At 39.3% G+C, this 12,988-nt stretch overlaps 1 protein-coding gene across 1 annotated transcript in view; it reads left to right on the top strand.

The window, feature by feature from the left end:
- Positions 1 to 4,724: 4,724 nt before the first annotated feature.
- Positions 4,725 to 12,988, top strand: part of LOC129701487 (exocyst complex component 1-like) — a 29,582-nt gene continuing 21,318 nt past the window's right edge. The window contains exons 1-2 of the mRNA XM_055642699.1: positions 4,725 to 5,641; positions 5,761 to 5,891. Coding sequence (XP_055498674.1) covers positions 5,518 to 5,641; positions 5,761 to 5,891 — 255 coding nt within the window. The 5' untranslated portion in view covers positions 4,725 to 5,517. The remainder of the gene's footprint in view (positions 5,642 to 5,760; positions 5,892 to 12,988) is intronic.

Genomic DNA, 12,988 nt, shown 5'->3' with positions numbered 1-12,988 from the left:
CTCTGAGATTTCCTTCCCTTAGATGAGTTCACAAATCTAAAAATAACATTTTATTTGTAGCCAGGATATTTCTCCCACAATTAACTGGTCAAATTACTTCGGAAGTATCAAGTTGCAAATTAGAATAAGCACCATAAGAAAGCACGTCAAAACTCACTTCCTCTTCACAATGCATCCTCTTTACAGCACATGGTCTGGAATCAGTTAATTAAAATGAATTTTGCGGTTTTAAAGATGATGCACTACTGATTTCTTTGTTAGATTGTGAGTTAGATTAGATCATTACTGCACTGTTTAATTTTATAATGTTGGCAGTTGAAGCTTCTGAATCGAATCAAATTTCAAAGAAAATAAAAGTTATTTTCCTTATCATCCTTAAACTGTGAGCTCTGCAGGTATGGTCATATTGACAGCAGTTTCCCCAATTGCATTTATAAAAAGGATGGTTCAGAGCCTTTGCAGCAGAAATGTAATCTCACAGCACATTTAAATAAAAATGGATATGATGTTATTGCCTCTGTAAAGATACCAATTCATTGGAAAATTAAAGGACAAAAAGATATATATTTCGAAAACATGAGCAAGGTATATGTTTGTTAAAAAATATGTTTTACTTTGTGCGGCACAGTGGCTCAGCGGTAGAGTTGCTGCCTTACAGCTCCAGAGACCCAGGTTTGATTCTGACTATGTGCTGTCCGTATGCAGTTCGTACTTTCTCCCTGTGACTGCGTGGGTTTTCTCCGGGCACTCCGGTTTCCTCCCACATTCCCAAAATGTGCAGTTTTGGAGGACAATTGGCTTCTGTAAATTGTGCCTCATGAGTAGGACATGTGCGGGTGATCGTTGGTCACCATGAACATGTTGGCGAAATAGCCAGCTTCCGCACTGTACTTCTAAAAAAATATTTATAATGAGTTCAAAAAATTCCTGTTCGAAACCTATCTACATGCCAAGTGTTTGGTGATCTGTCTATGTTTTTCATTTGTGATATTGTATCCAATAATATACTCACAAGGTGCCTTGGGACATTTTCTTTGTGAATGGGACTAAATAAAAAAGGGAAAGGTGTTTTGTCAATTTGTTTGTCAGAATGAACTTTCCAAAAATTAGTTGCCCACTTTTGCTAACTCCTTGAATAAAGACACTTAAGGAAGACCCATTGGCCATTGTTTCCCCTCTCTATGCCAAGAGTTGCTCTCATTAATTTGAAGATTTTTTTATTTAACTGCATCAGCATGAATAAATAAATGTCTATTTGAATCTCATGATGGTATTATTACAATGATGTTAGTTTAGTTTAGTTTAGTTTAGTTTATTGTCACGTGTACCAAGGTACAGTGAAAAGCTTTTGAGGTGTGCTGACCTGTCAGTGGATAGATAATACGTGATTACAATCGAGCCATCCACAGTGTACAGATGCATGATAAAGGGAATAACGTGAATAATGCTTAGTGCACGATAAAGTTGAGTAAAGTCTAATCAAAGATAGTCCGAGGGTTTCCAAAGAGGTAGATAGCAGCTCAGGACTATAATAGTCTATTCAACATTTCAACATTATTTCCAATGATGCATCCATTTGAATTCTAAAGGAAGGCAATGCTAGCTTGTGAAAAGATCCAAAGGAGATCTGATGAAAATGTCTCATCCCAAAAAGTAATGGGGTTTTGGTACTCACTGCCTGGAATAATACTGGAGGCAGATCTCTCACTAAACTCAAATCATTTGGATGGGCACTTCAATCTATAAGATTGATCTGAAACAATAAAATCGTTTGCTAGGTTGATTACTATAATCTCTTTTGAAGGGCATTTGAGGAAATGGTATCTTTGAATTTAAGCCGGTGCAGTAAAAAAAATGGGAAAATTTCTTTATACTCAGTGATAGTATGAATTTGAAATTTCCTCCCACAAGTAAGAAGCAGTACTTTGGAGGTTTCAAGACTATAATTTAATGTTTGTTTATGATATTTCAACTTTTATCTTAACCTCGTGCACTTCCCTCCACGTTAACTCTGCTGTGGATGTTTATTGTCATTTCTTCAATAGTCCTGGTTCTAACTCCTTAAATATGCATGCTAACCAGTGTACTGTGCAAACTACTGTTATTTATCTTCCTCCTAGTAATGTGCAAACTACTGTTATTTATCTTCCACCTAATAATGGTGGAAGAGCCTTCTGAATTGCTATATAGATTCTCTCCATTTGAAAACACAAAAGGATGTTGTCTTCAGCACATGTCAGAACGAAGGGGAATACAAGAACAGCACTGGTCACTGTATATGGCCACTGTATCCATCACTAGTCTGTAACTCAGGAGCATGCTCATCAAATGTTGCTGTCCTCAGAAATTTGATCTGCCAGTTGATCATGCTCCCTCAGAATTATTAGACTATTAATAATGAGAAATATTAATCAAAATCCAGTATTCATTTCCGATAATCCACTGGTTTATACCAATACCAGCCCTTTGTCGACCGCAAAATTGTGACACTTTTGCCGGTGATACTAAAATAGCAATACATTCCTAAAAGCCCTAACTTTTGTTTCATAACCGGCTGAAAAATTACAAGTGGCAACCTTTAGAAAAGCAGAAGCAAAGCCTCTGATAATGGTTCCCCTAACTATGAGACCAGAATGTGTGGATATCACTGTCCCACACCAGATGAGCTCATCATTTATACCTTTGTGGAGCATTAAGTCAGGAAACTGCCGGAGAAGCCAGTGTTCCATGTTTGTTAAAAAGAGGACATCTCAAGTGAGATTTGAAAGAGCATACAACACCATTTGAAGCAATGTTTCTACCTGGTGTTCTTGCCCATGTTTATTTCCTGAACAACATTAACCAATACCATTTCTTAACATAAGTATAAATCAATTTGTTCATCATTATCACATTGCTGTCATGTGCTGTTTGACTATTGTGTTTCCTAACACTAAAATGATCAACATTGGGGATGTCAAAAGATTTTTTTTCACATTGGCTCATCCATACAAGGCATTCTGTAGGATAGGAGCAGAAAGATACATTAAAAAGATGTTGACAGACTTGGCTTGTATGATAGTTTTATGTATTTATACACTGGGGTACAATTAAGGCTCAGTCGAGACAACGATTGATAAAACAATATAATGATGTCAGCAACATCAATGTTTACAGAAGGTGATAAATTAAATTTGATTTGTATTAAGATAGTGGGGAACTGGATTACCTGTAAGTGATTTGCTATATTTTCCAGTCCTACTTAGCTGCCATTTATTTGTTTCTTATTTTTTTATAACAGAAAGGAGGCTATTTCAATCCACTGTGTCTGTACTGACTCACAGAATAATCCTGTCCCTCCACTAATTCTCCACACATTCCCATCAACTCTCTCTAGTTTCTAATACTTAACTCCACACTAGGGGCAATTTACAGTGCCCAGTTAATCTACTATCCCGACCCGCTTTGGAGGAAACCAGAACACTTGGAAGAAACCCGCAAGGTCGCAGGGAGAATTTGCAAACTCCATAAAGTCACTAGAGGTCAGGATTGAACCCAGATCATTTGAGCTGTGAAGTAGCAGTTCTAATTGCCGTAAATCAAAATAATTTGCAGATGCTGGAAATCTGAAATATGCAGAAAATGCAAAAAAGACTCATCAGATCAGGATGCATCTGTAAGAAGAAAAACAGAGAGAATGCTTCATAATGAGTGAGAATTTCAATTGCAAGTTAAAAACAGAAAATGTCTCCAAAAGTAGTAACTATTTATTTTCCCACAGATGTAGCCTGACCTACAGTCAATTTGCTGCATTTGCTGCTTATCTGTTGGATCTGATGCTAAAACTCTTCTATATGCCTCTTTTACCTGAGGATTTGACAGCTTCTTTGCTCTCCGAGCTGGCGTCTCATCTTGCACTGTGCATAATCTTCACCTAAGCAAAGAAACAACACTGCCAAGTGGCTGTAAGAGTGTTGATTACATTGTGCAATGTCTCTTTTAGGAGTTAGCTTCACAGCTCCACCTAATGGGTTATATTCTGTCAAGTGCGTGAACATGTGGAAGTAATTCAGTGCTATTCTGCTAGATAATGCTGGAAACATTCAACCGGTCAGACAGCGTCTATGGAAAGAGAAACAGAATTACATTTCAGCTCCAAAACATTTTCTGTTTTAATTTGCAAATGAAGTTTTTGCTCTTAATGCAACTTTTAGTAAAAACAAAAGGTGACCTGCAACATTTCTAACATTACAAAACTATGGAGAAATTACCCCAGGTCAGGATTTTTACTACATAAGTGGTGCTGGTATAATTACAAATTATAAAATGGCAAATGCGATTAAATTCTTTTTTCATTCTATAGTTAATGCTTCATTTAAATGCAATATAGAATTTTCCCCGAGAGCAGTAATTCTTAACCATAAATCTTTAAGCTTCTATTCTCAACTCATGGAAAAGAATAGTGAATGTAATGGGAGAGTATTGTGTTCACAAACCCGTTGTCCTTCTGGAAGTAAGAATTTCATTGTTCCATTTCAGTACATATGACAATGAAACATTATTGGCTCTCTTGACTCTTGAGATGATGGGACAATGTCTAAAAGGATGTTAGACTCATTTTTGACTAATTTATTAATTTCTGTCTATGTTATTGTCTTTTGAATATCAAATAATCATGGCCAGAAATATAATTAACATTTGTAATAATATTCTTCAACAAATTTCTAATAAGTGTTAAGAAAAGAGGCAGTGGAGTTTATGAGTCATAGTAACCGAGTGGATCAATGTCTTGAATCTATTATTGTGAGAGATAGGAACTGGACTCAATGTTTCAAACAGCTTGTAAGTTGTCAGATGTAACTAGTCTTTAATGGCCCAACTGTGATCTAGGACTAATGGACTGACAGTGGAAGAGAAAAGTTGCTATGGTAACCGGAAGTAAAATGTCTTTCTGTTTCATGAAAAGCCCATCATTCACCAACAGTTGTCCTCTGAGACCTGGGTTAATAGTCTGGACTGAATGTTGCCCATCGCATACATTCCAGGAAGTGTAGCTTGTCTCAAACTAATTGCATCTGCATCATTGACACCGTCAGTCTGCATTAAATGCTCAGCAATTAAAAAAAATTATTCAATTGAATTTGGGTTGGTGACAACTGACCACATCTGGAATTGGTTAAGGTAGCTGGCCATCCATCAATCCACTTTCACTTTCTGCCTCTGCCTGGACTGGCCTCTTGCTCAGTTTTCACAATCGATGTGTAATCTCAGGTTACTGACTGCCCTCCCGACCAAACATTTCAAACCATCCACAGACTCATTATTTCTCTGTCCAGAATTTAATGGATTGTTAATGGGTCTCATCACTTAAATGTGCAGTACGTTTTGCCTCCTCTATTTTCCCAAGCCAATACAATATTCTGTACAGCTGTCAGTGTGCATTAACTACAAATTCTTTGAATGGGTTAAATATAGTAAAATATAGCTTTGCAAGCCGAAGCATAAGGGGAGTGCCAAATCATTTCACGTGTAATAGAAATGTCAACCGGACGGAAGGCAATGCTTCAAGAAAATGTCTTTGGTCCAAAGGGAGAACGCTTGGTCCACGTTTTGCCAATTCAGGTATCTGAAGAAAATGAAGATTACTGCTTGTGCATTACAGGTAGTCAATGCAAAGTCTTCATAAATAATTACGTTGTCTTTTAATTGTGCGCTGACTTATAGCTCTTTTAAAACATATTAAGGTTTTGATGCTATAACTTTTCCTTTTTTTTACTTTAGTCACCAGAGACGAGGAGGTGTATATTACTCTAATGAAAATCATGAATAAAGGCCTTAAAGAGATGTACATGATTCAGGATGTCTGGTACCTGGAAGATCTAACACTGGTAGATGGAAAAGATGCAACCTCAGTAAGGCTTATAGTTCTTATATTTTCCTATCCTGTAACGAAGGGTTGTTATTGTTATTGTCCTTGTGGAAAGGAATTAAGAGAAATTCAAAAGTAAGAAAATGATCATTCAGAACGGTTGCCAGATTTGAATTGAGACATTATTTAATATTTTTAATGATCTATCTTAAAAATATTAATTAATTGTATCAATCCAAATCTGGAATAATTTTCTGAATGTCCATCATAAAAAAATAATAATTAAAATTAACGTATGAATCCAAATCTGGCATACCATTCTGAATGACCCTTGCTTTCAGTATAAAACAGCAGTGTTGTGATAATATGTACATCGCATGTACTGTGAATAACTATTCTATCAGAGATGTGAGTTTAGAGCAGTGATTTTTACACCAATGGCTGAAGTCGACCTGCAGAATGCTCTTGCATTCCGTTTTCTCAGGTGAATTAATGGAAATGGAGAAAATGCCCCCGTAAATCAGGCAGAATTACATCGGTAAATAGCGTCAGTTGGTAGAGATAGAGGTTTAGGAAGCTGGAGGATATGTCATGAATATATCAAAGTGTTTTACAAGTACCATGGGAATGGATAGATAACATCACTTATGTAAGTACTGGTAGAATTTATTTTTGTTAGCATTCAGTCAATTCAGTCGTATATTATTAACATCAGCTAGCCTAGGCTAACAAAGTAATTTGTAGTAAAATGGTCATATTGCCAAGGCTCTTAAATTGAATTGTTGCTGGACTAGGGAATATATTACTTACAATGAGGACAATTTTATAACCTCATTCTGCCTGCACCATGAGGACATGATAACTCCGTCATAGTGAGATGCAGATTGAGCAAATATGGCTTTTTTATTCTTAAATAGTAATTTTATCTTTAAAAATCTGTAATCATTTGAAGTCACTTTTGAAGCAGAAATGTTTCAAAACATTGTTACGTATTCATTCTGATTTGTTAAATGAACCCATGCATTTGAAAGTGAAATAATAAACTGATTTAGTTATTAAATCATCAGATGTGCACCGATCAATGTAATATTACAGTAATGTAATAGTTTAACATTAAATTCAGATTGCAATCTATATGTCTTTGGTGGCTATTAATATCACATGGGGATTTTAGAAAGTATCTAGGAGTATCCAGATGCACCAACAATAGTTTCTTATCTCACACGTAGGTGTTGTAAAGTCCGCTGAGACATACTGAGGTGGTGACAAAGTGTAATGCAATGTCTCTTCTTTCTACCGCTGACCGTAAGATTTTTCCATTCCATGATGAATCAATTATTCATGCAGGGTGCAAAAGAGGTTTACCAGGATTCTGCCTTTATTGGAGAGTATTAGCCATAAGGAGAGACGGGGCAAACTTGGTTTTGTTTTCTCTGAGAGGTTGGAGGCTGAGGGGAGACCGGATAGAAGTTCACAAAACTATGAGAGCATAGGCAATCATGATCCCTTTCCCAGGGTGGAAATATCAAATACGAAGCGGCATAGCTTTAAGATGAAAGGGGGAAAGTTTAAAGCAGATCCTCAATGATGCAGGTTCAATTCTGACCTCTGGACTTATCTGATGTGGTCGTGGATGTAGTTATGATAGTGATCTGGAAGAAGTGGTTTAACATGGCATCATGATTGGCACAGATATCGGGGGCCGATGGGCCTATTCGGGAATCTGTTCTATGTTCTAATTATCTAATTAATATCACCAAGTTAATTTTTCTGAGCAAATGTGAAAGAGGACTCAGGTAAAAATCGTTGGTGTGAATCTTAGCCTCCCCCAACGGGCGAGGTAGGACTGAAAAGATGTGAAGATTTTAAATAATTTATGTTGGTTAAATTGCGGCTGGATTTAACGAATGGTGGCTGGGATGTGAGCAACAAGGATGGAAGCTTTCCATTTACTACAAGAAGCCAGCAGCCTAAGAAGTAACCTGTTCCATAGGTTTTATCCTGGAGGTTAGGCTTCTAAGAACTAGAGGTAGAGGAAACATAGAAACATAGAGAAATAGGTGCAGGGGTAGGCCATTAGGCTTTTCGAGCCAGCACAGCCATTCAATATGATCATGGCTTATCATCTAAAATCAGTATTCCATTCCTGCTTTTTCCCCATATCACTTGATTCCTTTAGATCTGAGAGCTAAAACTCCAGTGAATTGACCTCCACTGCCTTCTTTGGCAGAGAATTCCTCTGTGGCAGAGAATTCAACTGAGGATGGTATTGTGCTTACAACACAGCTTGTGCCAGGTGGAACAGGAAGCCATTGCTCCAATCCCTACTTTGCCCTTTTATAGCAGATTGGACCTCCTCAATTACATTTACCATATCTTTCCATATAGACTCTTCCACCCCAGAGGTTAAACTTTGAACCACAAACAGGACTACAAACCATCCTCCCAATCCATATCACTGAATTGATCGACTAGCTTTACAAACTTGAAAATTACAATTATCACTCCCTCCTCCACCTTTACCACTCACTTTCTCATTGGCAGCTCAATGTTATCTTCGTAAGGCTAGATATCTTTCCTGAGTTCTTCCCGTTCAACTGGATGTCTAGCCTCTCTCTCGTTCAGGTTGACACTTACACAGGTCATACAATCATAGATTCAGAGAGTGTGGAAACAGGCCCTTCAGTCCAACTTGCCTACACCAACCAACATGTAAACCCATCTACACTAGTCCCACTCGCCTGCATTTGGCCCATACCAATCTAAACATCAAGTCAAGTCTAGTCAAGAGAGTTTGTTGTCATGTGTCCCAGATTGGACAATTAAATTTGTGCTTGCAGCAGCACAACAGAATATTATAGGCAACATATTTGTGTGTCCATGTACCATAGAATATACACACACATAAATAAACAGATAAAGTGCAATATGCTGTTATAGTTCGAATTTGTTTGAAGTTGTGTTTAATCGTCTGATGGCTGTGGGGAAGAAACTATTCCAGAACCTGGATGTTGCAGATTTCAGGCTCCTGTACCTTCTACCTGAAGGCAGTGGAGAGATGAATGTGTGACCAGGATGGTGTGGGTCCTTGATGATGTTGGCAGCCTTTTTGAGGCAGCGACTGAGATAGATCCCCTCGATGGTAGGGAGGTCAGAGCCGATGATGGACAGGGCAGTGTTTACAACTTTTTGCAGCCTTTTCCGCTCCTGGACGCTCAAGTTGCCGAACCACGTCATGATGCAACCAGTCAGCATGCTCTCATCCTGTCCTATCCATGTACCTGTCTAATTGTTTCTTAAACAATCCAAAAGTCCTACCTCAACTACAACCTCTCATAACCTCTTCCATACACCCACCACCCTTTGTGTAAAAAGGTTACCCTTCAGATTCCTATAAAATCTTTCCCGCTTCACCTTAAATCTATGCCCACTGGTTCTTGATTCCCCTACTCGGGCAAAGAGGCTGTGCATCTAACAGATCTATTTCTCATGATTTTGTACAACTCCATAAGATCACCCTTCATCCTCCTGTGCTCCAGGGAACAAAGTCGCAGCCTGCTCAACCTCTCCCTATAGCTTAGACCCTCGAATCCATGTAAAATTCTCTCTCAGCTTTCCAACTTGACAAAGTTGCAAAGTTGCATCTTGCAAACTAAAGAAGCGGGTCTGTAGAGACCGGACTAAATATTGTCCTATTGCTGCTGGCAAATATAATTCTTGCTAACCGATCCAGTACTCTACTGAATCAATAATTGTTCGCAAGTTCAAACCTACATTGGACTACCACTCCAGTTTGTTTTTCAAGCAGGAACTCTATATGTTGTGGTTAAGATGTACTGGAAGTATTTGGGATTGGATACCAACCTCCCCACCCCCACTGATGGTGTACACTGTTTCCACTTCCTTTGCCCAATGTGAAACACAAAATGTTGCAGTAACTTAGCGGGCCAGGCCGCATCTTTGGAGAGAAGGAACGGGTGACGTTTTGGGTCAAGACCCTTATTCAGACTAGTCAGGAAACCACATAAATAGACGATGATGTAGAGAGATAAAGAACAATGAACACCTTTGCTCAGTCTGCCTGGACCAACCTGATCACCTGGTGGCTAAACACTTTAATTCTCCTTCCCATTTCCACACTGATCTTACTGACTTAGGTCTCCTCCATTGCGAGAGTGAGGCTAAATGCAAATTGGAGGTACTGCATCACATATTTTGCTTGCGCAGCTTGCAGCCCAGGGGCATGAATATTGATTTCACTAACTTCGTCACCCCAGCATTCCCTCTCTTGCCATCCCTCCCCCACCCAAGTTGCACCAGCTTCTCATTTTCACCCAACAAACAACTAATAATGGCCAGTTTCCTTTATCATCATTACTTTTTTGCATATATTTCATTCATTTTTCTTTATCTCTCTACATCATCATCTATATCTCTTGTTTCCTATTCCCATGACTAGTCCGAAGAAGGGTCTTGACCCGAAACATCACCCTGGGAATTGCTCTGCCCAGGACAAGAAGGCTCTGCAGAGAGTAGTGCATTCGGCCGAATGCACTATGGGAACTTCACTCGCCCCGCTGCAGGAACTATACATCAGGAGGTGCAACTCCAGAGCCAATAAAATCATGGGAGACCCCTTCCACCCCTGCAACGGACTGTTCCAGCTGCTACAGTCAGGCAAACTCCTCCGTTGCCATGCTGTGAGACGGAGAGGTTGAGAAGGAGTTTCTTCGCAGAGGCCATTCGGACTGTAAACTCCTATCTCACCAGGGACTAACTTTACCGAACCTTTTCCCTTCCGCCCACAGTATTTAAAAGAATATGTGATTCTGTTTGTAGTTTGTTTGGCTGTTTCTTTGTTTGTCTTTTTGCACAAAGTCCGCGAGCATTGCCACTTTTCATTTCACTGCACATCTCGAATGTGTATGTGATGAATAATCTTGACTTGACTTGACTTGACATTCCTTCACTCCGGAGATACTGCTTGTCCCAATAAGTTACTCCAGATTTTTATGTCTATCTTCAGTTTAAACCAGTATCTGCAGTACCTTCCTACACTTTGCTTAATGTGGTTTAGAGAGGAACCTGAATGCTTGCCTATGAAAATAAATAATTACCAATTGTGAGTTTGTGGAGGCCATGGAGAGGTCATAGAATTGTGCAGCAGTCTCTACATCCTATTAAGTTATATCACTGGCCTAATTCATAGCTAAACAATGCTAACCATTTTCAATATTGCACAAGAAATGTTATACATTTGTATTACATTTAAGTGACATTTTAATGGAAGTGATAATCAGTTTTGTAGTGCATTTGTTTTTTTTTACGAGAAACAGTTGACAGAGGAAAACTCAAAGATATCTCTCGAGTTCTGCATTGTAATTCGATTCATAAAGCAAGCTATGAGCGACTGTTCACTGTGATAATTCTGGCCCCCAAGCCACTCTTTACCCAAGCCACCGGCATAATGGCTTAGTGATAGCTGGTAACCATTCAGGAACAGTCACAGTGCCACAATCTGTATCTCTAAACTAAACTAAACTAAATCTGTTTTGTGTATTGTGCAATGAACAGATGGATTAGCAGGTTTTGCACAAGCACAAAACCGCAAATGCAAAGTGGGTATGGGTCATGGGCAAAGTGTGATCCTCGGTGGCTCCCATTTCTTCTCGAAGCAAATCTTTCCTTCCTTCTTGCTATCAATGGCCGTGGCGCCATGACCTTTCTCACCCTATCAATCAATTGTTAAAACACATTAACCCTACTTCCGCCCTTTGAACTATGCACTCACCCCCAAATCGTATTGATATAGATATAGCTTTATTATTGTCATGCGCACCGAAATACAGTGAAAAATGTTGTTTTGCATGGTATCTAGGCAGGTCATACCATACCTCAGAACAGTGCATGGCAAGGCATTAGATATGTTTGGCATCTCATCCACTATCCTAAACATTCACATATTTCATCAATGATACACAATGGTTGTAGTGGATTGCGACTGCCATAGCTTACCAAAGCTTCCTTGATTGTGCCTCCAAAACTTGCAATTCCTACCAAGTGGAAGGATAAGGGGATCACGTGGCACAGTAGTGCATCAGTAGGCCTGCTGCCTCATTGCACCAGAGACAGGTTCAATCCTGACCTTGGATGCTGTCTGTTTGTGTATATTCTCCCTGTGACCGCATGCGTTTTCCCTAGAGACTCTTGGTTTCCTCTCCCATTCCAAAGACATGCTGGTTTGTAGGTTAATCAGTTTCTATAACTTACCCCTTGTGTGTAGGATGCGAAAGTGGGATAACATAGAACCAAGGTATGGAGGATCGATGGTCGGTGTGGACTTTGTGGGCTGAAGGGCCTGTTTCTACATTGTATTTCTATATTAAACTAAATCCACGGCTGTCATTTTGTCAGGCTCTCAGCTTTGCCAGATATCCCCAGAGAGGAGAGTAGGAAGTGAAGGAAACTGCAATTGGAAGTACCTGCTCTTGTTTCCCATCATCGTTCGATACCGTGGCCAACGAGTTAATTGAAGTTAAGTCCATACTGTTGATCCAGGGACATGTGGGTGAATCCCTGCATGGAGGGTTAGGAATTGAAATTGAAAATTCATTAAATTAATCTGGATTTTTGTTTAAAAACAGTGTCTGTAACATTAACCATAAAACAACTGGAACATCACAAAAAAAATGAGTTCACTGATTTCCTTGAAGGAAGTCCACCATCCTTTCCCAGTCTGCCTGAGATATGAATCTACATTTGTCCCCATGAGGTTGTCCTTCAACTGCCCCCTCTTTACATGGACACTGACATGTTGCCAGCAGCACAGCAGAAAATCATTAAATAAAGTAGTTCATATAGTTTAAGAATAAGGGGTAAGCCATTTAGAACGGAGACGAGGAAACACCTTTTCTCACAGAGAGTTGTGAGTGTGTGGAATTCTCTGCCTCAGAGGGCGGTTCTCTGGATGCTTTCAGAGAGAGTTGAATAGGGCTCTTAAAGTTAGCGGAGTCAGGGGATATGGTGAAAAGGCAGGAATGGGGTACTGATTGTGGATGATCAGCCATGATCACATTGAATGGCGGTGCTGACTCGAAGGGCCGAATGGCCTACTCCTGCACCTTATGTCTATTGTCTATT

This window comes from Leucoraja erinacea, chromosome 11, assembly GCF_028641065.1.
Source record: "Leucoraja erinacea ecotype New England chromosome 11, Leri_hhj_1, whole genome shotgun sequence".
Taxonomy (NCBI): Eukaryota; Metazoa; Chordata; class Chondrichthyes; order Rajiformes; family Rajidae; genus Leucoraja; species Leucoraja erinaceus.
This window is presented reverse-complemented; position numbering and strand designations above follow the sequence as displayed.